At 37.8% G+C, this 21558-nt stretch overlaps 3 protein-coding genes and 1 non-coding gene across 5 annotated transcripts; 2 read left to right on the plus strand and 2 right to left on the minus strand.

The window, feature by feature from the left end:
- The first annotated feature begins 314 nt into the window (after positions 1 to 314).
- Positions 315 to 15304, plus strand: slc16a12b (solute carrier family 16 member 12b). Of its 2 annotated transcripts, XM_053512209.1 has the most exons (7): positions 315 to 623; positions 4275 to 4423; positions 5887 to 5990; positions 8985 to 9128; positions 9261 to 9843; positions 12556 to 12815; positions 14262 to 15304. In XM_053512209.1, the coding sequence occupies exons 1-7, from the start codon at positions 621 to 623 to the stop codon at positions 14462 to 14464; spliced, it is 1446 nt and encodes a 481-aa protein (XP_053368184.1). In that variant the 5' UTR covers positions 315 to 620; the 3' UTR covers positions 14465 to 15304. The 2 variants fall into 2 exon arrangements, with proteins under 2 accessions (XP_053368184.1, XP_053368183.1); XM_053512208.1 differs by lacking the exon at positions 315 to 623 and having other exon boundaries at positions 3913 to 4423.
- On the minus strand, positions 15301 to 16993 carry LOC128541680 (interferon-induced protein with tetratricopeptide repeats 5-like). Its single transcript, XM_053512210.1, has 2 exons — positions 16852 to 16993; positions 15301 to 16770 (listed from the first exon to the last, which is right to left on the minus strand). Exons 1-2 carry the CDS (start codon positions 16854 to 16856, stop codon positions 15441 to 15443), a joined length of 1335 nt encoding a protein of 444 aa, XP_053368185.1. The 5' UTR covers positions 16857 to 16993; the 3' UTR covers positions 15301 to 15440.
- A 262-nt stretch (positions 16994 to 17255) lies between these two features.
- On the plus strand, positions 17256 to 17337 carry trnal-aag (transfer RNA leucine (anticodon AAG)). Its single transcript has one exon. It is a non-coding gene; the product is annotated as a tRNA-Leu (tRNA).
- Positions 17338 to 18387: 1050 nt separating this feature from the next.
- Positions 18388 to 20907, minus strand: LOC128540825 (interferon-induced protein with tetratricopeptide repeats 5-like). The gene is made up of 3 exons (XM_053510813.1): positions 20762 to 20907; positions 20537 to 20631; positions 18388 to 20260 (listed from the first exon to the last, which is right to left on the minus strand). Exons 2-3 carry the CDS (start codon positions 20539 to 20541, stop codon positions 18841 to 18843), a joined length of 1425 nt encoding a protein of 474 aa, XP_053366788.1. The 5' UTR covers positions 20542 to 20631; positions 20762 to 20907; the 3' UTR covers positions 18388 to 18840.
- Positions 20908 to 21558: the final 651 nt, after the last annotated feature.

Below are 21558 nucleotides of genomic sequence, written 5' to 3' on the forward strand. Positions count from 1 at the left end.
TCCGTTGTCCTTTTTTTTTTTCTTTCATCTTATAGTTCATATCTTAAGATGTGAACACGGTGATTTACATATTTTAGTTGAAAAATATTATTACCATGTAACAAAATAAATGGGCCGGCAACTTAATATCATAAACCAATTTTTGATTAATGGACTTTGATTAATGACTGTCACGTGACTAGGCCCTGTACTTATAACTGTGCTATGATAGTTCATCATAATAAAGATGTGTAATATATTTTTAAAAGCGATTAAGTAGGGGGTGGGGTGGTGGGGCATGTTAGCGCATGACACACACTACTGAGTAGCCTATACGAGTGTGTGAGTATGTAGGTTGGGAAGTAGCACTGGGAACGCGCGTGCCTGAGTACCGTAAGTTCACATCCGTCCCACAGCGTGCTCGGAGGAGTCTGTGCCGGCACAGAGCAGCATGTCTACCCGCCGCTGCAGACTCGGGCTCCGGGGGACAGCTTACCAGCGCGATACAGGGATGGAGAAAACATCCAAGTTACGCAGTGTTTAACTTGTTTATGAGTTTGTGTTTACTTGGTTGAGTTCTGGAGGCCGATGAGGAATCAGCGCAGTGTTTAACCGCACGAAGCTGCTGTCTGTCTGCTGGAATGGTAAGCACCATCATCACCTCTGTTCCAGTAGGTTTCACTGTAAAGTCACATCTTACCAAACCTAAACCACACAAATGTTATTTTTAAAAAGGTGTAATAAATGTATATATGTACCAGTATATCTCCCGGTCTATTTCTATATAAACTCCTACAATCTCTCTCTCTCTCTCTCTCTCTCTTACAACAATCTAGTCAAATTTTCTGGAAAGACTATAGTTTAGATTCATTGACTAAAAAACTTTATTTAATGTGTTTATTAATTTTACTCCTAACGTCTAACAAAAAGCAGACCCCTATTAAGTAGAAGTGCTGACCATCAAAAACCTGCTATACTATACTATACTATACTATGTGTGTACATTGGAACTGCATACTGTTATTCTACTCTGCACATGACCTGATACAAAATATAAAAATTAAATGTATATATTGTACACAATTAAGAGATTTGGTGTTAATATATAAATAGATATATAGATAAGCGGGTAGATAGACTTATTACATTTTTATCAGTAACCTAGTCTAATTTTCTGAAAAGCCTCCTGTATAGATTCAGGAGGATAGATTCAGCAAAACTTTATTCAGTGTGTTTGTTCATTTCACTGCTAGCAAAAAAACAGGCCCCTATTAAGTGGATAGTGTTGAAGTGCTGACTATCAAAAATCTGACCACTCCATTACCCTGCATTTGACCTGTTTAAAAAAATAATAATAATCAGGTATATACTAAAATATATACACAAATTAATTTCCAATATAATTAATTACTTATAAAAAGCCTTCTACAGAATTAATAATTTATTCTATATATATATATATATATATATATATATATATATATATATATATATATGTGTGTGTGTGTGTGTGAGTGTGTGGTTTATGTTCAGTTGAACAAAACTATTTTGCAAATCTCACTTTTACAAAATAGGAACACAAGAATGGCAACCCGGTCCTAAATAAAAATAGATATTTAATTTTGTCAAAGTTGTGTCAGCTTGACAGCTTGAGTGAGAGAGTAAGTCATTTTCTGCTGACCTCTGTTGCCTGCAAATCCTTTGTGTACAAATCATTGAAATTGATTGATGCGTTATCTAGGGGATATTGGTGTTGGGGATAAGGAGGAAGTGGGTAAGAAATAAATGGGAGCTGAGAGCTACTGACAGTATTGTTTCAGGAAAAGCATGTCTAAATGTGCATCAGCCTTCCAACACAGGTAGGAATTGATTAAAAAAAAAAACTAAATATAATGCTAACTGTGGTAGACCGCTTTCAGAACACAGAGCTTTGCAGCTTACTGTCTCGGCTGCAAAGCTACAAGACCTGTCATATTGACCCTGTCCACCGCTGAAAGCATGGACCATGATGCAATGCAAAAAGGTCCTCTCCTTTAATAAACCATCGTTTGTTTTACCTTATATGGAGGGCCAGGCATGTGATGATGTGGGCAATTTTCTGCTGTAAAAACTCAATTTTCTGCTTGGTTTTGTTGACACTTACCACCTATCTAAACATTGTTCCTGTGTTCCTAAACATTGCAAATATACTCCTTTATTATCAAAGTTGGGCTATTCCCAAGGGCTCTGGCATCTTTCAACAGGATAATGCACACTGAAACTGCAACTTGAAACTGATTTCTCAGAACTTTTTTACATTGTGTACTGATCAAACAAGTCTGATCTGTGGATGCCCCACCTCGCAACTTTAAGGACATGCTTCCTATGTATATACCATAGCATACCTTCTGAGGTCTTGAGTCCATGCCCTGACAGGTCAGACCTGTTTTGCTGACACAAGCAGACCTACACAATGTTGGGCAGACAGATTTTATATTATGGCTCATATACACTAAATTGCTAAAAGTATTCGCTTTCCTGTCTTTACATGCATACAAACTTAACTGAGTAACATCCAATTCTTAATCCATAGATTTAATATGCTGTTGGCCCACCCTTTGCAGCTACAACAGCATCAACTCTTCTGGGAAGGCTTTCCACAAGGTTTAGAAGTCTGTTATGGGAATTTTTGGCCATTCTTTTAAAAGTGCATTTGTGAGGTCAGACACTGATGTTGGACAAGAAGACCTGGCTCTAATTCATCCCAAAGGTGTTCCGTCGGGTTGAGGTCAGGACTCCACACCTAATTTTCTCATCCATGACTTTATGGACCTTGATTTGTGCACTGGTGGGCATTCATGTTGGACAGGAAAGTGCCATCCCCAAACTGTTTCTTCAAAGTTGGGAACATGAAATTGTCCAAAATGTCTTGCTATGCTGAAGCATTAAGAGTTCCTTTCACTGGAACTAAGGTTAAAAAGCAACCCCACATCATAATCCCCCCTCCACCAAACTTTACACTTGGCACAATGCAGTCAGACAAGTAGCGTTCTCCTGGCAACTGTCAAACCCAATCTCGTCCATCGGATTGCCAAACATAGAAACATGATTTTTCACTCCAGAGAACATGTCAGAAGTACTGTGTAGTAGTGCAGTGGCAACGTGCTTTACACCACTGCATCCGATGCTTTGCATTGAAATTGGTGATGTAAGGCTTAAATGCAGCTGCTCGCACCATGGAAACCCATTCCATTAAGCTCTCTATGCACTATTTGTGAAAGCCAATGAAGTTTGGAGGTCTGTAGCTATTGACTCTTTAGAAAGTTGGTCACCTCTGTGCACTATGCTAACCCTAGTATCTGCTGACCCTAGTATCCGCTGACCCCGCTTTGTGATTTTACGTTGCCTACCACTTTGTGGCTGAGTTGCTGACCTTTCCAATCACTTCCACTTTTGTTATAACACCACTAACAGTTGACAGTGGAATATTTAGTAGTGAGGAAATTTCACGTCTGGACTTAATGCACAGGTGGCATCTTATCACGGTACCATGCTGAAATTCACTGAGCTTCTGAGAGCGACCCATTCCTTCACAAATGTTCGTAGAAGCAGTCTTCTAACATTTTATTATTTATTAAGTTGAGTATATATAAACAGTAGACAATAAATTTGACAATAGTGTGAGAGTAAGTTATTTTTTCCTAAAATCCGCTGTAGCGAAATACTGCCTTGTGTGACCAAATCAGTAGAATTGATAATCCATGCACTATCTAGAGACTTTTTGTGGTGGAGGTGGGTAATGGGTAACTGAGAGCAACTGAATGAGTAGTTCCAGGAAAAGCATGTCTAAACACGCACTAGCCTTTCAACAGGGTTAGGAGGGTTGCTGGGGCAGACAGCCGGTTTCTGAGTTAATATGGCGACTCCTGAGTTAGCACGGCCCCCTGTGTTCATAAACACACGTCACGAGAAAACATTTCACCTTTCTCAGACCAGCTGTGAATTATTAGTTCGTGCCACGTGCTGAAAAAAAAACAGTATGCTCAGGCCGCTTCTCTACACCCAGTTTTCTAGGATGTCCCAAGCCTGTAGGCTAGACATGACATGCTGTCTGTTAATCATTGCAGCTCACCTTGTCACTTATTTCCAAGCGTTCATCTGGTAGTGACATCCTCTGCTCAGCCCAGCGGTTCCATGTTTCACGCAACTTTAGAAGCAGCTCCATGAGTGACTGAGTGTGCTCAGGTTGTAAAACCTTTTTGTGTGTGTATCGTGTGTGTGTTTATGAATGAATGTGGTTTGCACTTGCTGCTAAGGAGCAAGAAGTGAAGGTGGGTGCAGCATCCATGGCTCAGGAAAAGAAGAGAAAGAAAACAGCAGGAGTGCTGCCGCCAGATGGTGGCTGGGGCTGGATGATTGTAGCCGGCTGTTTCATGGTCACTGTCTGCACCCGTGCTGTAACAAGGTAAAAACCTGTTTGGATCACATTACTCTGACTTGCTGTTGGTTTATTGTGCCAATTTTATACACCACCACAGGGTTGCCTGTAAATACTTTTGCAATATTCATTCAAATCTGAATGCAATGACAAACACATTAAATTAATAATTTGAAGTGTAATGATGTTGTGCTCATTAAGATGCAGGCACTGCTGACACCATGCATTCTATATTTAAATTTATTTCACAGTGAGAATTCTTAAAAAAATTAACTGAGCACAACAGGTACATAGAGTTTCTGCTGTGGCTGGTTCAGGTTACATTTGCGATGGGGGTAAAGAACACGGGACCATAGGGGACATACTGGGTTTATAAGTAATAGTTCACTTTCCACTATAATTTACAGTAATTTACCGAGGATTAAAGTGTAATCTTAGCTGTTTGTGTTTCGATGTGTAACGTCAGCTATTGTGTAGAACCATGTGTTTGGTGCCCTATATTGAGAAATGTAGAGTTAACGTGGTGCCATATCTCCTATCAGTGAAACTGTTAACCTGTTATAGTGATACAATGTTATAATGATACTACGTTCCTACAATTGTTAAAGTACCTGATGGCCAATGGACTGTGGCCAGGGACTTCTTGTTCTCTGAGGTTTTTCACATTGCCTATGACATACCAGTTTCACTGGTTAAGAAAGGTGTGTTTAAAAGATGACAGATCATTACACTGTAGAGCACAGCAGACTAGTTTCATCATCTTTCTCAGAAACTGAAGAAAGAGAAACTGTTCCCCTAAAGTGTCGACAATTATTTAAATAAATAAATAAAGGATAACAAGAACTGGCATGGCCTCTCACCCTTTACAGACCAAAGATACGTGGTAATAAACAGCCTCTATAGCCTCTTCTGGATCAAACGATTAGTGCAATTCGACAGTTTTTCTTCATTTTCTTTTTTTAAGCAGCTTTGCATGTAAAAATAGATGGGTGTGGTGTTAGAACCTGAAGAAACGCTTGTCCCTCATCTGGCTGGCTCTATCCAGTCTGAACAGTAGAATGAAAGATGTTCCTTCCTCCCATCGCCCCTGGCTAGCTTTGCATGTATGTTCTTTGGCCATTGACTGACTATGTGAAAGTCACTGGCTGTTATATTCACTCTGAGTGATTTGACCCTGGTCTCCTGCCTGGTGCTTTCACCGTGTTTGTGCAGGTGCAGACAGGCTGTGTTGAGGCTTGTGCCTCATTAGCCCCTTTCCCAGCTCTCTAATTCAAAAGCCCCCCTAGGACTCAAAAGCTCAACTTCGTACTGTCCAGCTAAGCAGCAGTAATTGTAGGATCCTGTGTCTCCTCTCATTTGACAGAAAGTACTTCTCAGTAATTACTAAATGTGATGTTTCATGGGGAATAGAGCAGTAGTCAGGAAGGATCACATGCTTTGATTTTAATTGTTTGTATTAGACATGTAATTGCACTTTTTCTCTTTTTTAGATGCATCTCTATATTTTTTGTTGAATTTCAAATGCATTTTGCACGGGATTACTCTGGGACTGCATGGATCCACTCGTTAGTAGACTGCACCACCATGCTGTGTGGTATGTGATATTTCTTTAGATTTTGTTTCTGCATTATCACCTTTTAAACCATCTATGTAGAAATTGTGAAATGTTTTTCTTGTAACTGAAACCAACTGAGCCCCTCCTTTTAATTCCATTTAAATCATGAAGTAGGCAAATGTATTTCTCTGGTTTAGTGTTCACCATATTTAGCTGATAATTATTTCTCCTTTGATGTTATATTTTCATGCTGGTATCACCTTGAGCTTATTTTGCATAATTTAAATGCATTCAGTTGTCTCATTCTCATGCGTACATTTGCAAGAAAATCAAACCCTGAACTGTGTGTGACTTTCATTTGAGTAATACAATAGAAAGAATGAAAGACCACAGGAGGCTCGACCCCCTCTCTTTCTTAAAAGTTATAAAGACACATCTTGACCTGAAACAGCAGGGATTTTTGTTTTGGTTCTACCCACTAATGTCTGCTGTCACAACACTTAGCATTTGTAAGGAACTGAGTGTTTAAAAAAAAAAACAAAAAAAAAACATGAATAGCACTAATCAATGCTGTTGACTTAGTAACATAAAGTCTTCACTTTGCTGACATTAGCTGACATGGTAATTTTCTTATCAGAAAACTGATAGTATAGCTTTTGCTGGACAAAATCCTAACAAGTTCAATGAGTTGAAAAAAATGCAAACATTGCAGTTAATGTAATGAAATATCTTTGATATCCTGGGCTTTTGCATGCATCTCAACCAGAAGTAAAGTTATAGCATTTTAAAATCTAGTTACCTGAAAATTTTTTTTTTCTTTTAAATTTACTGTTACTGTACGTTCAGAGCTCCTGAAGGAAAATGTAAAAAATCTGGTGTTCAACTCCATTCAATAGGTGAAACATTTCTGACAGGAGAATGGTCGAACCAAGAGATCCCGGTCAAAAGTTTGGACACACTAGTCAAATATTTGGACACAAATTCAGGCTTAATTTTCTACATTTTAGAACAATACTGCAGATTAAAAAACTGTGAAATAACCCATATGAGATTATTTAATTACAGCAACAATTGTCATTTTGTAACACAAAGGTCAGCTGTTCTGGGACAGGTCTTGCAAGAACAGTATCATCATGTGCATTTGCAAAGCCAATCAAACAATATGATGAAACTGGCTTTCATAAAGACCGTCCCAGGTAAGCAAGACCAAGGCTTACCGCTGCTGCAGGTGAGAAGTTCATTTAGAGAGAAAAAAAAAAATTAACAGTACCTCAGATTATGAAGGCCTCAATATCAACTGTTCCAGGGATTATTGCATATTTTGGATGCCGGCTGCATTGTTTTACAGTGTAGTCAGAAATAAAATCTGAAAAGAACATGGAATTAGAAGGTGTGTCCAAACTTTTGACTGGTAGTTTATTCACCTTTTAACCATGGAGTTTGTCCTGTTGTTTGCAGTTTTTTATTGAAGAAAATGATAACCCAATTCAATACTGGTGAATACCTTATGACAAAAAACATGCAACCTCAATTTCTCCTCAGAGATTATGTAACAGTGATCATTAGCAATCAAAACTTTACTGTCTTTAACTTGAACTCTGAGATGAAAATATAACTTAACCAAGTCACAACTCAAAATTTTACTCCTTGATACTGAGGAGAATTGGTCCTGGTTCAGCTGTCAGGTAGTAATATAGATAGCATATTTTTTAAATATCCATTATATATTCCTTAGGGGCTCTGGAGTGACACCAATGACTAAGTAAAAATTGATGATGTATATTTCACGATATCACAATTCAAGTTTTCACATGTTCACATACAACAAGTTGACTGTGTCTTGAAGGCAGTCTGAAAGTTGAAGGCATAAGGTAACAAGCGTGTACGAACACAATCAAAGGAATCATACAATGAAATGACATGAGAGGCTGTTTTGCAACGATGAGACTAGCAGAAAAGCCAGAGGAAAGTTTCTAGGTTATCACCAGCCTATGTGATGTGTTCTTTGCTCAGCTGATAATAACACTAACTGTTTGTACTTTGGCGATCAACACTATGTATGGAGGAAAAAGGGTAAAATAAAATAAAATTTAATACAAAGAACATCTCAAATGTGAAGCATGGTGGTGGCAGCATCTGGGTCTTCCAGGACAGTGATCCTAAGCAGAGTTATAACAAAATGGCGTAAAGAATTGGAGTGGCCACCACCTAGGTCAAAGCTATGACCTGAATCCATTGGTTAATTCATGGACTGAACTGAAAAAACGTGTCTGAATATGGAGCCTCAGAAACCTGCCTGAGTTTCACCAGTTCTGAGAGGAAAATTGGGCCAACATATTATGAGAAGCTTGTAATAATCTCTCCCAAGCCTTTGATACAAAGTCGAGCAATAAAAAGATAAAGCCTCCAAACACTAAAAGGTGTAGTGGCCTCTTATGTAAATAAAGTAGATATACTAATTGGCAAAACATGGGTAACTTATATTAAAATCATATGTTTTATTGTGGTAGGTGTATAGAAACTTTTGGCTGTCTTAAACAATTAAAAGATACACAGATCATCCATAAGGTTAACACCATATAAAATGAACACATTAACTTATCAATTATATATCAGTATGTAACTGGCAACATGACCATGGCTCATTTATGCCCATGTAGACCAATAGCCAGCTTGTTTGGTCCGATCCCACAGAAAAGCAAATGCAGCACAACTCGCTGTCAATGCTGTCAAAAATGTCAGTGCTGGGGCAAATGCGTGGGCCAAACAAGTCCGATTCATAATTCACAGCACTCAAATGATCCGCTAATACCCTAAGGGGCCAAAGCTGCCCAGGTGGCACAAAGTGAACCACAATATTCAGCATAAGGTTTGGCATTGTAATAGTATGACTGATTTGTGTATATATCAATTTTCATCATCATGCAAATTGCACTTAACAAAAAACTTTAGATTATCTTTAATGCTGCCTTTTGCTTTGTCACTGTTTTGCAATGTTATTTGACTATTTTTTTTTTTTTGTTCTAATGGTAGCTCCTCTAGGCAGCCTGATTGGGAATCAGCTCTCGTGCCGTGTTGCTGTGATACTTGGAGGATTCCTGGCCTCTATTGGAATGGTGCTTAGCTCTTTTGCCACCAGTTTAGAGTACCTCTACCTCTCTCTAGGTGTTTTAACTGGTAAGACACCCTACATTCACAGCTAATTTGATAGTGTTTTGTTACTGAAGGTCAAGAAATCAATAAATATAATGAGATAATATTATAAATGGCTGGCTGTTGTTACAGGGAAAGTGTTGCTTTTCTTTGCAGGACTTGGCTTTGCTCTCTGTTACACACCAGCCATCGCTATGGTTGGCATTTATTTCTGCGAGAGGAAGGCTTTGGCTTACGGCATTGCTATGTCTGGCAGCGGCATAGGCACGTTCGTGCTGGCCCCTGTGGTGCAGCTACTGATTGAACACTACTCCTGGCGTGGTGCTCTGCTTATCCTGGGAGGCTTGGTGGCCAACCTGTGTGTGTGTGGAGCCCTGCTACGGCCTATCACACTCAAAGAAGAAGAAGCCTTCCCCCTGCCAGTGGACACAGAGTGTGGATATAGTTCAACACTGCTTACATTTGATCAGAAAGAAATGAACAGCAAAGTGAAAAAAAGCAGCAAGCAATACTGCATGCAGTTTATGCAGGACTACCATTTTTTGCTTATGCCCGACTTCCTGGTTTTGGCAGGCTCTTTCCTGTTTCTGGCCAGTGGCTGCAGCCTGCCATTTGTTTACTTGGTGCCCTATGCACTAGATGTGGGTGTCGGTCACCATCATGCCGCCTTTCTTATGTCTATTTTAGGTGTCATAGACATTGTGGGAAACATCACCTTTGGATGGTTCACAGACAGAAGGTAATCCACAGTGGATTCTTGCAGTTCACTGCTGAAAAAACATTGTGTGGCAGTGTGTGTATATACAGTGGGCAAAAATAATAATTTGATCTCCTGCAGATTTTGTTTGCCCACTTACATAGAAATGAGGGGTCTATAATTTTCATAGGTTTATTGTAAAGGATATAGACAGAATATAAAATAATAAAACTGAAAATATATATATATATATATATATATATATAATAATTAAAAATAATAATTAAAAATAAATAATTATTTTTATAATTACCAAATAATTAATATATATATATATATATATATATATATATATATATATATATAATTATTTGGTAATTATAAAAATAATTATTTTATTCCCTGCAGGTTTTATAAGTTTTTATGCACCTCATTTGTTATGACATTTTGTCAAATATTGTAACACTCTCTGGCGATCATGGAAATGAAGTGCAGAATTTATTTAAGATTTTTTCTTTTTAATTTAATTACATTTTCTTTTATTTTGCAACACTTTTCAGCGCCATTACTGGTAACGATCATTCACATAGACACAAACACTAAAACGCATCTCTTGAACATGGCTCTGTTTGCCTCCTTTTATCTCTTTATGGCTCACTGCAACATAGAACACTAATTAGTGACGTTCACTGCAGATGTGTATCCTTTACCACTTACTGTACTGTTATCTCATGCTCTACACAAGCTGCCTCTTGATTACACCCTCATCACCCCTTTTGAGTAACATCAGTCCGAGAGCAGGTGACATCTGAATAGTTGGGCTATGCGCTTGTAATAATAGCCATCCAGCCCCAGAAACTGCTTTACCTCAACTGCTTTACCTTACCAGGTGGTCAGGTCACAATCACAGTATGGTAACCCAAGTGTAAGCCAGATACCGTTTTTCCAATTTTTTTTGTCTTGTCTATCTCAAGACTCTTAGGTCAGCCCTCAGATGTTGTAAATGCCACTGCCAATGGTTACTATAAATGATTATGTCATCTAAATAGAATGCTGAAAAATTGCTGGGGCTCCAGAAAACTCGAAAGGAAGGGTGACAAATTGGTGTAATCCAAACAGTGCAGGAAAAGCCATTTGTTCCATTGGTCATGGATGTCCAAAGATCCTACCAGTATCCCTTTGTTTTCACTTTGCTGAAGCAAGCTGCACCTAACTGATTTTCTAACTAAAAATTTTACAAATTTTGGAACACTGGACACACATCAAATTTACACACCTTTTTGACATACTAGTCTCAGCAATGCCCTCTCAGGAATTGCCATTCAGCCATCTCTATTTGTTTATCTTACCTCATAATCGGATTTTTCAACCTCAAAAGAAACTGGGTAATTTAAAGCTCAACATGGGTAGAAAAGAGTGCCTTATTTCTCTGTGTAAAGATCCATAGCTGGGTCTCCCTATTATGTAGCCGTGACCAAAGAGGAACTCAATCAATAGAAGGTGGCCAGAAGATTTGCTATGTGTATGAACCATGCTACCTGTGTACATTGCTGCCAGTGCCCATCAAAACCAAACCATGAGGCAGTTTTGTGTTTTGTCCTTTCCTACATGCCTAACCCCCAGGTAATGTTGAGCTGCCTAGAATAGCATTTTCCAGCAGCTCTTTGGTGCAAATAACTGGGTCTTCTCCCCTCCTATTTGAATGTCCTGGATCATGTGGTATAGTCTGTCTCTAATATCTGCAATATATAGGTGGGAAAGGGCAGCACTTGGCTGGTCGCACTTGGTCAAGGGTGTGCTTGAGAGTCTCATTGCATGACTGCTTCAGAGGGAAATCCCTAAAGTCAATGCCGTGTATCAGGACCCATCCATAAATACTACCCTCATTAAAACCAAAACAATTGGTCAACTTGTCCCCGAATCAGTGCGTAGTTGGAGTGGAACTAACCTACACCTCTATTATAGACTTCTGTTCCAGGAATTAAATTCTAGTCGATAGTGAATGTCCATGTTCACACACACCTTATCTTCACCATTCAGGCTGCACTATGTCCTATGTGAACACTCAGACAGTTCAGTACTTAACTTAGAACCATCATGTGTCCCCATCTTGTCCAGCGTGACATGAGGTGTGGTCTTTACAACCACATGTCCAGTTGAAGTAATCCAGACTGCACCAGGCTCTGGATTACCTGCCGGTCATCCTGCTGCAGCAGGGCCTGAAACAGCTTCTCCAGCTTGCCATGCATCTGGAGGAGCTCTTGGTGGTGGTGGATAACTAATTGCAACACAAAACACTAAATAGTGAAATTTACCACAGATGTAGGTCATTACCACCTGCTGTTCCTTTTTAGAGCCTGGCGTGCAACTACACTCCCACTACCATAAATAGATTGTGGTTTCCTCAAGATTTAAGAATTTTATTTGTCACATACATGGTTGTACAAGTGCAACACTAGTGAAATGCAATATATCAAAGTGTGATAGAGGTCCAATTACAACCAATTAGTTCAAATAAAAAAAAGTGAAAGTCCCCAGGAAAGTACTTTTGTCATTATTATCAACTGACAGATTGACAGGTCAATTATGGCTGTCTGGCTGTAAGTCTATTCCAAGGATTTGTGATGTGTAATTGCTGATAATTAGCTGTTTTTGGTGGTAAATTGCTAATTTACAACTGACCGTTTGAAACAACCTAAAAACTTTCATATAACATAAACATTAAAATCAAATCATTCTTCTCCATCTTTACAGGTGCTTGAAGAAGTACAGGAGCATTTGTTACATGGCTGCTGTGGGGATGGAGGGTCTCTGCTGCTTCCTCATCCCGCTCCTACGTACATTCGCTCTGCTAGTGCCCTTCTCTGTGCTTTATGGTTATTTTGACGGTGCTTATGTGGCACTTATTCCCGTAGTGACATCAGATGTAGTGGGAACAGCATGCCTGTCGTCTGCACTAGGTGTTGTGTACTTCCTGCACGCCATTCCATACCTGCTTAGCCCCCCTATTGGAGGTGAGTGTCCAAATATATATATATATATATAGTATAAATACATAAATATGTGCCACTGTAGGGCATACATAAGCAACACTAAAACAGATGATGAAGAGACATCAGCTTGAAGTTACAATATTGAGGTTGAATTATAACGCCAAAAAAGATTGATATAGTAAGGAAAATGTGTAATCAAAAAAAGGGTGTGCTTTGTTAATTCCCTTGAATTTATAATTAAACATGAACAGCTTAAAGACAATGTACATACAGTATGTGTGTTTATTTTATATGTTTAATTTAAAATTGATAAATGCAACACATTTTAAAAAAAGGTTTGGGCAGGGGTGATTTTGGACTACAATGTGACAAGTTGAAGTAATAAAGGGATGTTTAACTGGTACAGCAATAATTTTATAGTGCATAGGAAGCTTGCAGAAAAAAAAAAAACTTGACCTTCAACTGCAAACACGGGTCAAAGCTCTCCAATTTGTCGCAATCACTTTGAATAACTTTTCTTAGCACAAGATTGCATGAATTTAGATATTTCACCATCTTCAGTAAATAATATTGTGAAAAACATTCGGAATCTGGGGAAATCTTAGTCTGTTTACGACAAGGCCGGAAACCACTGTTGAATGTGTGCGTGACCATCGACTTTTGCATGACAATCTGTCATGCTACTGTGATAAATATAGCCACATGAGCTTGGGAGCACAGTGTTACTAAAAACAGCTGCTGCATCAAGAAATGCATCCCCAAAACTTTATAATGTATGGAGTAAGTCTAATTCTGTGCGTGCTAAGACAGCATGACTTCATAGACACTAGTGCATAGCGGAGAGGAAAATCCAAAAAAGGGTAACTTTTACCCACTTAACCAACTTGTGTCTTCGGTGAATAAATATTTTGTATTATACAACAATTAGTTAAGACTTGAGTTATCTGATTGGCGAGAGGCATTCCATGCATTGTGGTAGGGAGCAAAACAGCATTGGGATGTTTATTTACATGTATCACTCTGCATCATTGGTGTTCTAACAATCATTAACTATACCAACTAGTGGTTGCCAACATGGGTGAAAGTAGGTTGGTACAGTCTGCAGTACAGAGGAGGGAGCAGCCGCTCCCAGTACAGAGGAGGGAGCAGCCGCATCATCAGTGATGATGATAGCAATATCACACACAAGGTTGTGCTGTCGTAATGGATATCAGCACTTCAGCTGATATTCAGCTCAATAATACTCCCTCTTGTGTAATATTGCTAAATTATTAAATGATGGTTTGAGGTTACAAAGTACAGTAGCTAGCACTTCCCCATCACAACTTTTTTGAAATGTGTTGCAGTCATCAGATTTGACATATTAATATTTTCCATACTGTCTTTTTTTTTTTTTTTATCTGAGTTATCAGATTTTGGCCAGAATTTGTCCTAACAGTGATGATGTTTAATTCTTATTCTGCTCAGGCTGGTTGGTGGACACCACAGGCACCTACACTGCAACATTCTTTCTCAGTGGCTTTGCGCTCATCTCCAGCGCCCTCCTGCTGTGCACCATCACTGTGGTCCGCCACTGCCAGAGAATTCAGAGGAACTCACAGAACAAAGTCTCCACACCAGAAGCATGTGAAGACAAACAGGCAGAGTCTTATACTGCAAAAATCTTATAGTGTTGCACCTATCATTTATATAATCTGTTATCTTTTCTTCAATTTTTTTTTACAAAATGCAATTAATGAATTACCTTCATTAGTTATTAGAGAAAAACATTTAAAGCGTTACCAGCACATTTTCACAGTTTCAAATCTCATCATGTGCCTTTCATTCTGTCCAGCAAAATTTCTGTTTAAAATTATTTCATTCTAAGAGTGAATGAAAATTGGAAACAAAAAAAGTTGAGTTAGAGTTGGTGCATATTGCATCGAGTTTTTTCTTTTTTTCTTTCTTTCTTTTTTATAAAGTGCTTGTCCAAAAGTGTCATATAACTTGTGAATGTATTTGTTCATTAATGTAAGAAGGTAAAATATATTTTTTATTTTGAACTGAATTGTGCAAGACTTGATCAGCCTCATGATTTTCCTTTAAGTAGGAAGAACAGCAATTGATGACACGAATAAGCTTGGAAAAGAATTGAGTGCCACAAGAGGGCAGTGCTGATTTAACTCACTACAATCTTGGGTGATTGTTGGAAGTTGCCATGTTGTCACACAAGGTTCATATCAAGTACACTGACAGATGGAATAGTTTTAGTGACCTTTTTATAAGCTAGTTTTACATGTTATCTTTATTTTATGAAAGAAGAAAGAGTTATGATGTCTTTTAAAATAAACATGTTTTAAAATAAAAACATTATGATTAATAAAAGATTAGTCTGGTGAAATAAATCTTCTGTACTGATTTGACAGTTATCATGAATTTTAGTTTATTTCTGTTAAAATAATAAAGTGTACATGTTCAATACTGCCAATCTTGAAATGTGTCTGTTAAACAATATTATTATTATTATTATTATTATTATTATTATTATTTTGCTATTTTTCCCTGTTATACTCTGTTTTACTTAGGCAAAGTGAATGATCACTAAATGATGAGAGAAGTTACACTTTTATCGGCATACACAGAATACTACAAAATTTTCTCAGTGCTTTAAGGCCCTGCATTTTTTGCCTCTTTCCTAAGAGAGATTCTCTGGTGTCTTCCGCTCCCAGGGCTTTTAGATGATTGTCTTTCATTAATCTTGCTCAGATGTTTTGCACTTTTTTTCCCATCTGTTGTGTCCTCATCTATCGTCAGACATTCCATATAATAAGTGATGGCTGTGGGTAGTGATCTTCTTCTGTACTGCTGAAACTCTGCATAATGGAGATACAGTTGTTGTAAGCCCTCATTTTTTTCTTTAGCAATCTGCAAGGTTTGCTGAAACAGTTCATCTGCACGATCAAGCTTCCCATCTTCACTGTACTGAACTGCCAGCTCAGTCATAGCTATAACAAAGCCAGGCTTCAGTTCAGTGGCCTTGTCTAAATGATAAATGCACTGACTTCGAAGCCTCTGAATCTCAGTACCAGCACTCCCTTTACATTTTAAATCGGTTGTTTTGCTCTTGTAGCAGAGGCCTAGCTGATGGTGTATGAAAGCTGATGTAGGTGACTTCTCTAAAGCTCTTTTTAGCAGGGCGATGGACCTATCCACAGAGCCAAAGGCCCGCAAAAATTTACCCACATATCGAATGACATTGGGAGCATTAGGAGAACCCTCCAAAGCTTCTTCCATCAGTCCCTCCCCTTCATCATATTCTTTGGACTGAGCAAGCCTTAATGCTAGAATAGCTTTAAGCTCATCATTATCTGGATTGGTGTACACTGCCTGTCGGAGTTGTTTAATTGTTGGCGAGTCTGGTGCACTGGAGTGCCGGCTTTCTATTCTGTTTAGTACAAAAGCATAACCACAATTCCATTGAGGATCCATGGGGTCTTGCTCCAAAGCCTTCTCAAAGCACTCTTTAGCCTGGTTATAGTACTTGCGTGAGAACTTGAACAAGGCCCAAGCCTTTTCTCCAATCACTTCGTGATGAAGACCTAAAGCAGAATCAGGGAATTTCTGCGCAATGCCTCTGATCTTCTCTAGGTAACTCTCACATTCACTAAAGCATTTCATGTGGTACTGCAGCCAGGCCAGATTCCCATAGGGCACTATGAGCCACTTGTCACAGTCCTTCTCCCGGTACTCTCTAGTGACCTCTACACACTTCTGCAGGAAAACAAGTGCATCTTGTGGAGACCCTAGATGGTACTTCACGTATCCCAAAGAATTGTACGTCTGCGCAAGTCCCACCTTACCACCAAGGTTAAAGTCAACGTGCTGTTCCAGTCTATTTAAAAGATCAGTCAGATCAAGGTCTTCTTTATTCAGCTCCCACGTGAAATGACATTCAAGCTTGTGCAGTTCAGCTTTGAGATGTTTCCCTTCGGTTGAACTGTTGACAAAGTAACATGCAGCTTTATGATTCCTTCTGTTCCATATACACAATCAAGCCTACAGTTTTTTAAATGCCTACCTCATTGTGTTTGTCTCACGGCTTTCGGAGAAATTTCTGACGACTTGTAAATGTATTGTTGAGGAAATCAGAAAGTGGATGAATATGAGGCAGTGACAAGCTCATGCGTTCAAAGCAGATCCACCTTTAAATATTTGATAACGTAATGGTGCTTCACGGTCGAAATCGAAACTTAAACAGGCTATCTCTGGGTGTGTGCTTAAAGAGGCAAACCTTTTTTCGTATGGAAAGGGCGAGACAATTGGACTTAATACAAATAATGTAACTAACATACATCTTAAAATGAAGTTAAGTTATAAGTTGCAAGTACGCTTTGTATTTTGGACTCCAGTGTAATGCGAATTGTAAATATGACCATTACATATAAACCATTCATAGGCCTAAAAGAAGGGCTACGTTTCCATGGTAGCGTGGCCGAGCGGTCTAAGGCGCTGGATTAAGGCTCCAGTCTCTTCGGGGGCGTGGGTTCGAATCCCACCGCTGCCAAGCAATGATATTTTGCGTATGTGTTGAGATCAGTATTTCTGAGAAAAATCCAAATTAGTTGAAATGTTAATACTGTTCCGTGTGAAATCTGATTAAAACGCCATAAACCTTAATTTCACCCTGCATTTCACCAACATTTCCGAATGCAAAAAAATTAAAAATTATCATGACAAATTATGTAGTATCACAATGACTGATTTCTGTTCTCTTCTCCTCTGTAAACCATTATGGTACTGTTGTTAAATACTTCCACAGGAAAGCTTAAACACTATTATGTGCAAATAATATACTGTAAGAACAAAGTGAAGATAATAATAGAAAAAAAGATTATTGATTATTATGCATTATTACATTATATTATTGCTGTACGTGAGGGTGTGTTGCAATGAAAGTCTGTATGTATAAAATCCATAATCTCCTTCATTGTTCTCCTCTCCACATATTCTATATTAACACTAAACCCAACCCTTTAAAAAATTTAAAATCACTTTAGTCATTTTATTTCTACCAGTCAGATTGAATGCTAGAAACACAACTTTTGACTTTCCCTGATCAGTGCAGAAAAATAAATGCTGTTAACTTTACCTATCCTGAGGTTAAGTTCACTAGTTAGTGAATCACTCATACATTGAAAATTTAGGTTCTATCTGACTTTTTGTTAGAATTAAGGGTGAAAATTTGAAGCATAATATCTCAAAACTGCTCAAAAAGCAGATAGAACCTTATAACTCCAAGGGAACTAGATGTAGATGAACAAGTCTGTGGTTTTGTTTTTGAATTCCAGTTTCTTACAATACATTTATTCATCACTTCCTTGCTTTATTTAGTGATATTATTTTTAATGTGAAACAAATTTTATGATTTTATTTTCTAAATGATGCTTTTATGTCTTAGCACAGGCAAACTGTCCTGCTTCACTTCAATGTTCACATTAATCATCTTAAGTATGTCCAATCTCAACTCTTTCATCATTCGCAAATGCATAATATAGGTGTCAGTACATGCAAACATGGCAAACAGCTGTGTTACTATATTAATACATATCCACAATTTATTACATTTTATTTTTAATTCAATATTAAAACAGTTGAAAGTCCTTTAGTTACAGTAACAAATTTGCGAAGTGCATAGTATACATGTCTTGTACATGTAAAACATGGCAAACAGCTGTGCTACTATATTACTAGATATCCATAATTAATGTCATTTTATATATTTATTTCAATATAAAACAGTTAAAAGTGCTTTTGTTACATTTACAGAAAAAAAATATTTTTTAAACTTGAAATTGTGGGACAGACTTTAGCAAAAAATTAAATACTAATAGTGAGTAAAACATTACACATATTCCATTACTTCAATTAATACTGAACTACTGATTTGGAATTACAAAACATTAATCTTAGAATCTCATCCACAGTATATTATTAGAGAACCACATCACTATTTAACCTCATGAATATATCAATAGCTATATGTGTATCATATTACACATTGGTAATATTACTGCAATGAAAGCCTAAGTTCACAAAGCTCTCTGAGGTAATCCTCATTGTCTACATAGCTTAACGCTTCCTCAAAGTACTCTATGGCTTGTTGTTTTTCTCCTTCTTCCTTATGAACGATTCCAAGTATTCCAAAGGCTTCTCCATCTTTTGGGTTGTTCTCAATTCTTCTCTTTGAAATGTCTTTCAGTTTTTGAGCACTTTTCTTCCCTTCATATTGATTTGGATTTATCTTCAGACATTCAATGTAGTGTTTGAGAGCAGCAGGCTCACATCTCACATTGTATTGCTGGAATACCGCATAATTCAGAAGAACAGACTGGTAGTTGTCATTTTTTTCTTTAGCCACCTTTAATACATTCTGGAATAATTCTTCTGCTTTTGTCAAATCCCTGTTTACCCCATACTGCAGGGCCAGTTCACCCATAGCAAGAATGAAGCTGGGCTTCAGTTCAGTTGCTTTCTCCAAGTGGTAAATGCATTGCTCTTGTGCTCGCTTAATTTCTGCACTTTTTGTATGGTGACTTCCTGCTCTTTTTAGATACACAGTCTTTTTTTTATAGCAGAGTCCCAGCTGATGATGTATAAAGGCTTTGTTGGACACTTTCTCTAATGCTCTTTTGAGCAGGGCAATAGACCTGTCCACAGAGCCTTGATCCCGTAAATACTTCCCAACATATCGAATCACATGAGGATGTTCTGGAGACCTCTCTAAGGCTTGCTCTACTAGACTCTCTGCCTCCTGGTATTTCTTTAGTACAGACAATCTTAGACCAAGCAAAACCTTAAGAACGTTATCATCTGGGTTAGTGGCTATGGCTCGTCTAAGTTGATCAATTGCATTTGAAGCCACTGAATGTTGGTCAATATACTCTGTTCGATAAAGAACAATTGCAAGGCCGGTATTCCATTCACTGTTATCAGGGTCGAGTTTTAGGGCCTCACTGAAGCAGACTTTAGACCTCTCATAATATTTGCGAGAAAATTTAAGAAAGGTCCATCCCTTCTCTCCAAGCACTTCAGCATATGGAATAGATGGATATATATTTTTAATCTCACTCAGTTTATTCAGGTAGCTTTCACACTCTGTAAAATGGCCCATATGATAATGTAACCATGCAAGGTCCCCATAGACAACAACAAGCAGCTTGTCACAGTCATTTCCTTGAGACAAAGTGAGCTCTACAGATCTCTCAAAATAGCTAAGTGCCTCAGCATTAGAGCCTAGTAGAAACTTTACAAATCCCATATAGCTGTATGTGCGTGGGACTCCTGTCTCTCTACCAAGATCTAGGTTAAGCTGTTCTTTTAGCCTGGTCATAAGATCTGTGAGATCTGTATCATTTTTATTCAGAGCCCAAGTGAAATGGCATTCCAGCTGAAGAAGTCTGGTTTTCAAAACTCTGTCTTGTGTTGAACTGGTAGAGAAAAAAATTCAGTAAGTTGTGCATAAATTATACTGATTAAAAGTAAATCTTTCACGTTTAAGTGTACTTAATATTTTATATTATTAAATAATGTTTAAAGCATGTCTATGTAAGCTATGTAATGTACAAAACCACTCCTTAAGGTCAAAGTACATCAAATTATATTTTATTTATATTATGTAATGTACACTGGCTAAAAAAACTAAAATGTATCCTTTAAAGGTAAGTTTTAATATTATATTTATTGTTAAGAATGACAGCACTTACCTCATCGTGGTCAGTCTCTGTATACTGTGCGTATAATGTTTCAGCGTGAAACCAGCGCAACACTGACACGGATGTAAGCTGTAATGTCCCCGATCCTTAAATTCAGAAATGAAAACCGAAAGCGTTTACTTGTCAAACGCAGCTTCAACACATTCAATAATAACATAAGTAAATAACAATGTAAACGCATATATTTGGTAAAAATAGTAAACGATGTAACTGAACCTCAAATATTAAATCAGTCCAATTTTTAAAAACGTATGTAAGAAAACGGTGCGATTAGAAGTATAAAGGAGAAGCGGAATCCTTTAACTTTCGTTTTCTCCATCACAGAAATGAGCTAACGTTCACTTTCCCTACACCCACTCACATTTTACATAACCGTACAGCTCTTATATTAGCTTTAAAACCTTCTCATTACCTCAAAAGATGTAGGTTTTAATCCCACCTTGTTTTAAACTGACGCTTCATGTCAGGTTAAGATAAAAACAACAACAACAACAACAACAATAATAATAATAATAATAATAATAACAGCAACAACAAAAAACCCACTTAGTACATGTTCTGTATATATATATATATATATATATATATATATATATATCCTCCCTTTGTCACCAAAACAGTACCACACTGTGTGTTCTGTCATACCTTTCTATCATAACCAGTATTAACCCTTTTCTCAATTTGATCTCCACTAACGCTTCTGTTGGATCGGACTACACAGGCTTTTCCTTCCTTGGATCACTTTTGGTATGTCCTGATTACTACAGACCATAAACATCCCACAAAAGCTGCAGTTTTGAAGTTGCTTTAAAGAAGTTGTCTATCCACAATTTTGCTCTTCTTACAGTAGCTAAATTTTCAATATCTTCTTACAATAGCGGATGGAAGTGGGTAGGATATACAGTATTAGTTGATGTGTTGGAAGCAAAAAATTGTGTTTTTTTCACTATTGATGATACTCAGCTCTACCTCAGGATAAATTCAACCTCCTCGTCTACTCTGCCATCATCCTC

This window comes from Clarias gariepinus, chromosome 14 (genome assembly GCF_024256425.1).
Source record: "Clarias gariepinus isolate MV-2021 ecotype Netherlands chromosome 14, CGAR_prim_01v2, whole genome shotgun sequence".
In the NCBI taxonomy this organism is placed as follows: Eukaryota; Metazoa; Chordata; class Actinopteri; order Siluriformes; family Clariidae; genus Clarias; species Clarias gariepinus.

Excerpts from the sequence above, each read along its gene's own strand:
- slc16a12b (XM_053512208.1), top strand. The coding sequence starts at position 4,251 with ATGTGGTTTGCACTTGCTGCTAAGGAGCAAGAAGTGAAGGTGGGTGCA. Across the intron at positions 5,991-8,984 it reads CTGCACCACCATGCTGTGTG|CTCCTCTAGGCAGCCTGATT; the intron begins GTATGTGATATT and ends TTCTAATGGTAG. Across the intron at positions 12,816-14,261 it reads GCTTAGCCCCCCTATTGGAG|GCTGGTTGGTGGACACCACA; the intron begins GTGAGTGTCCAA and ends TATTCTGCTCAG.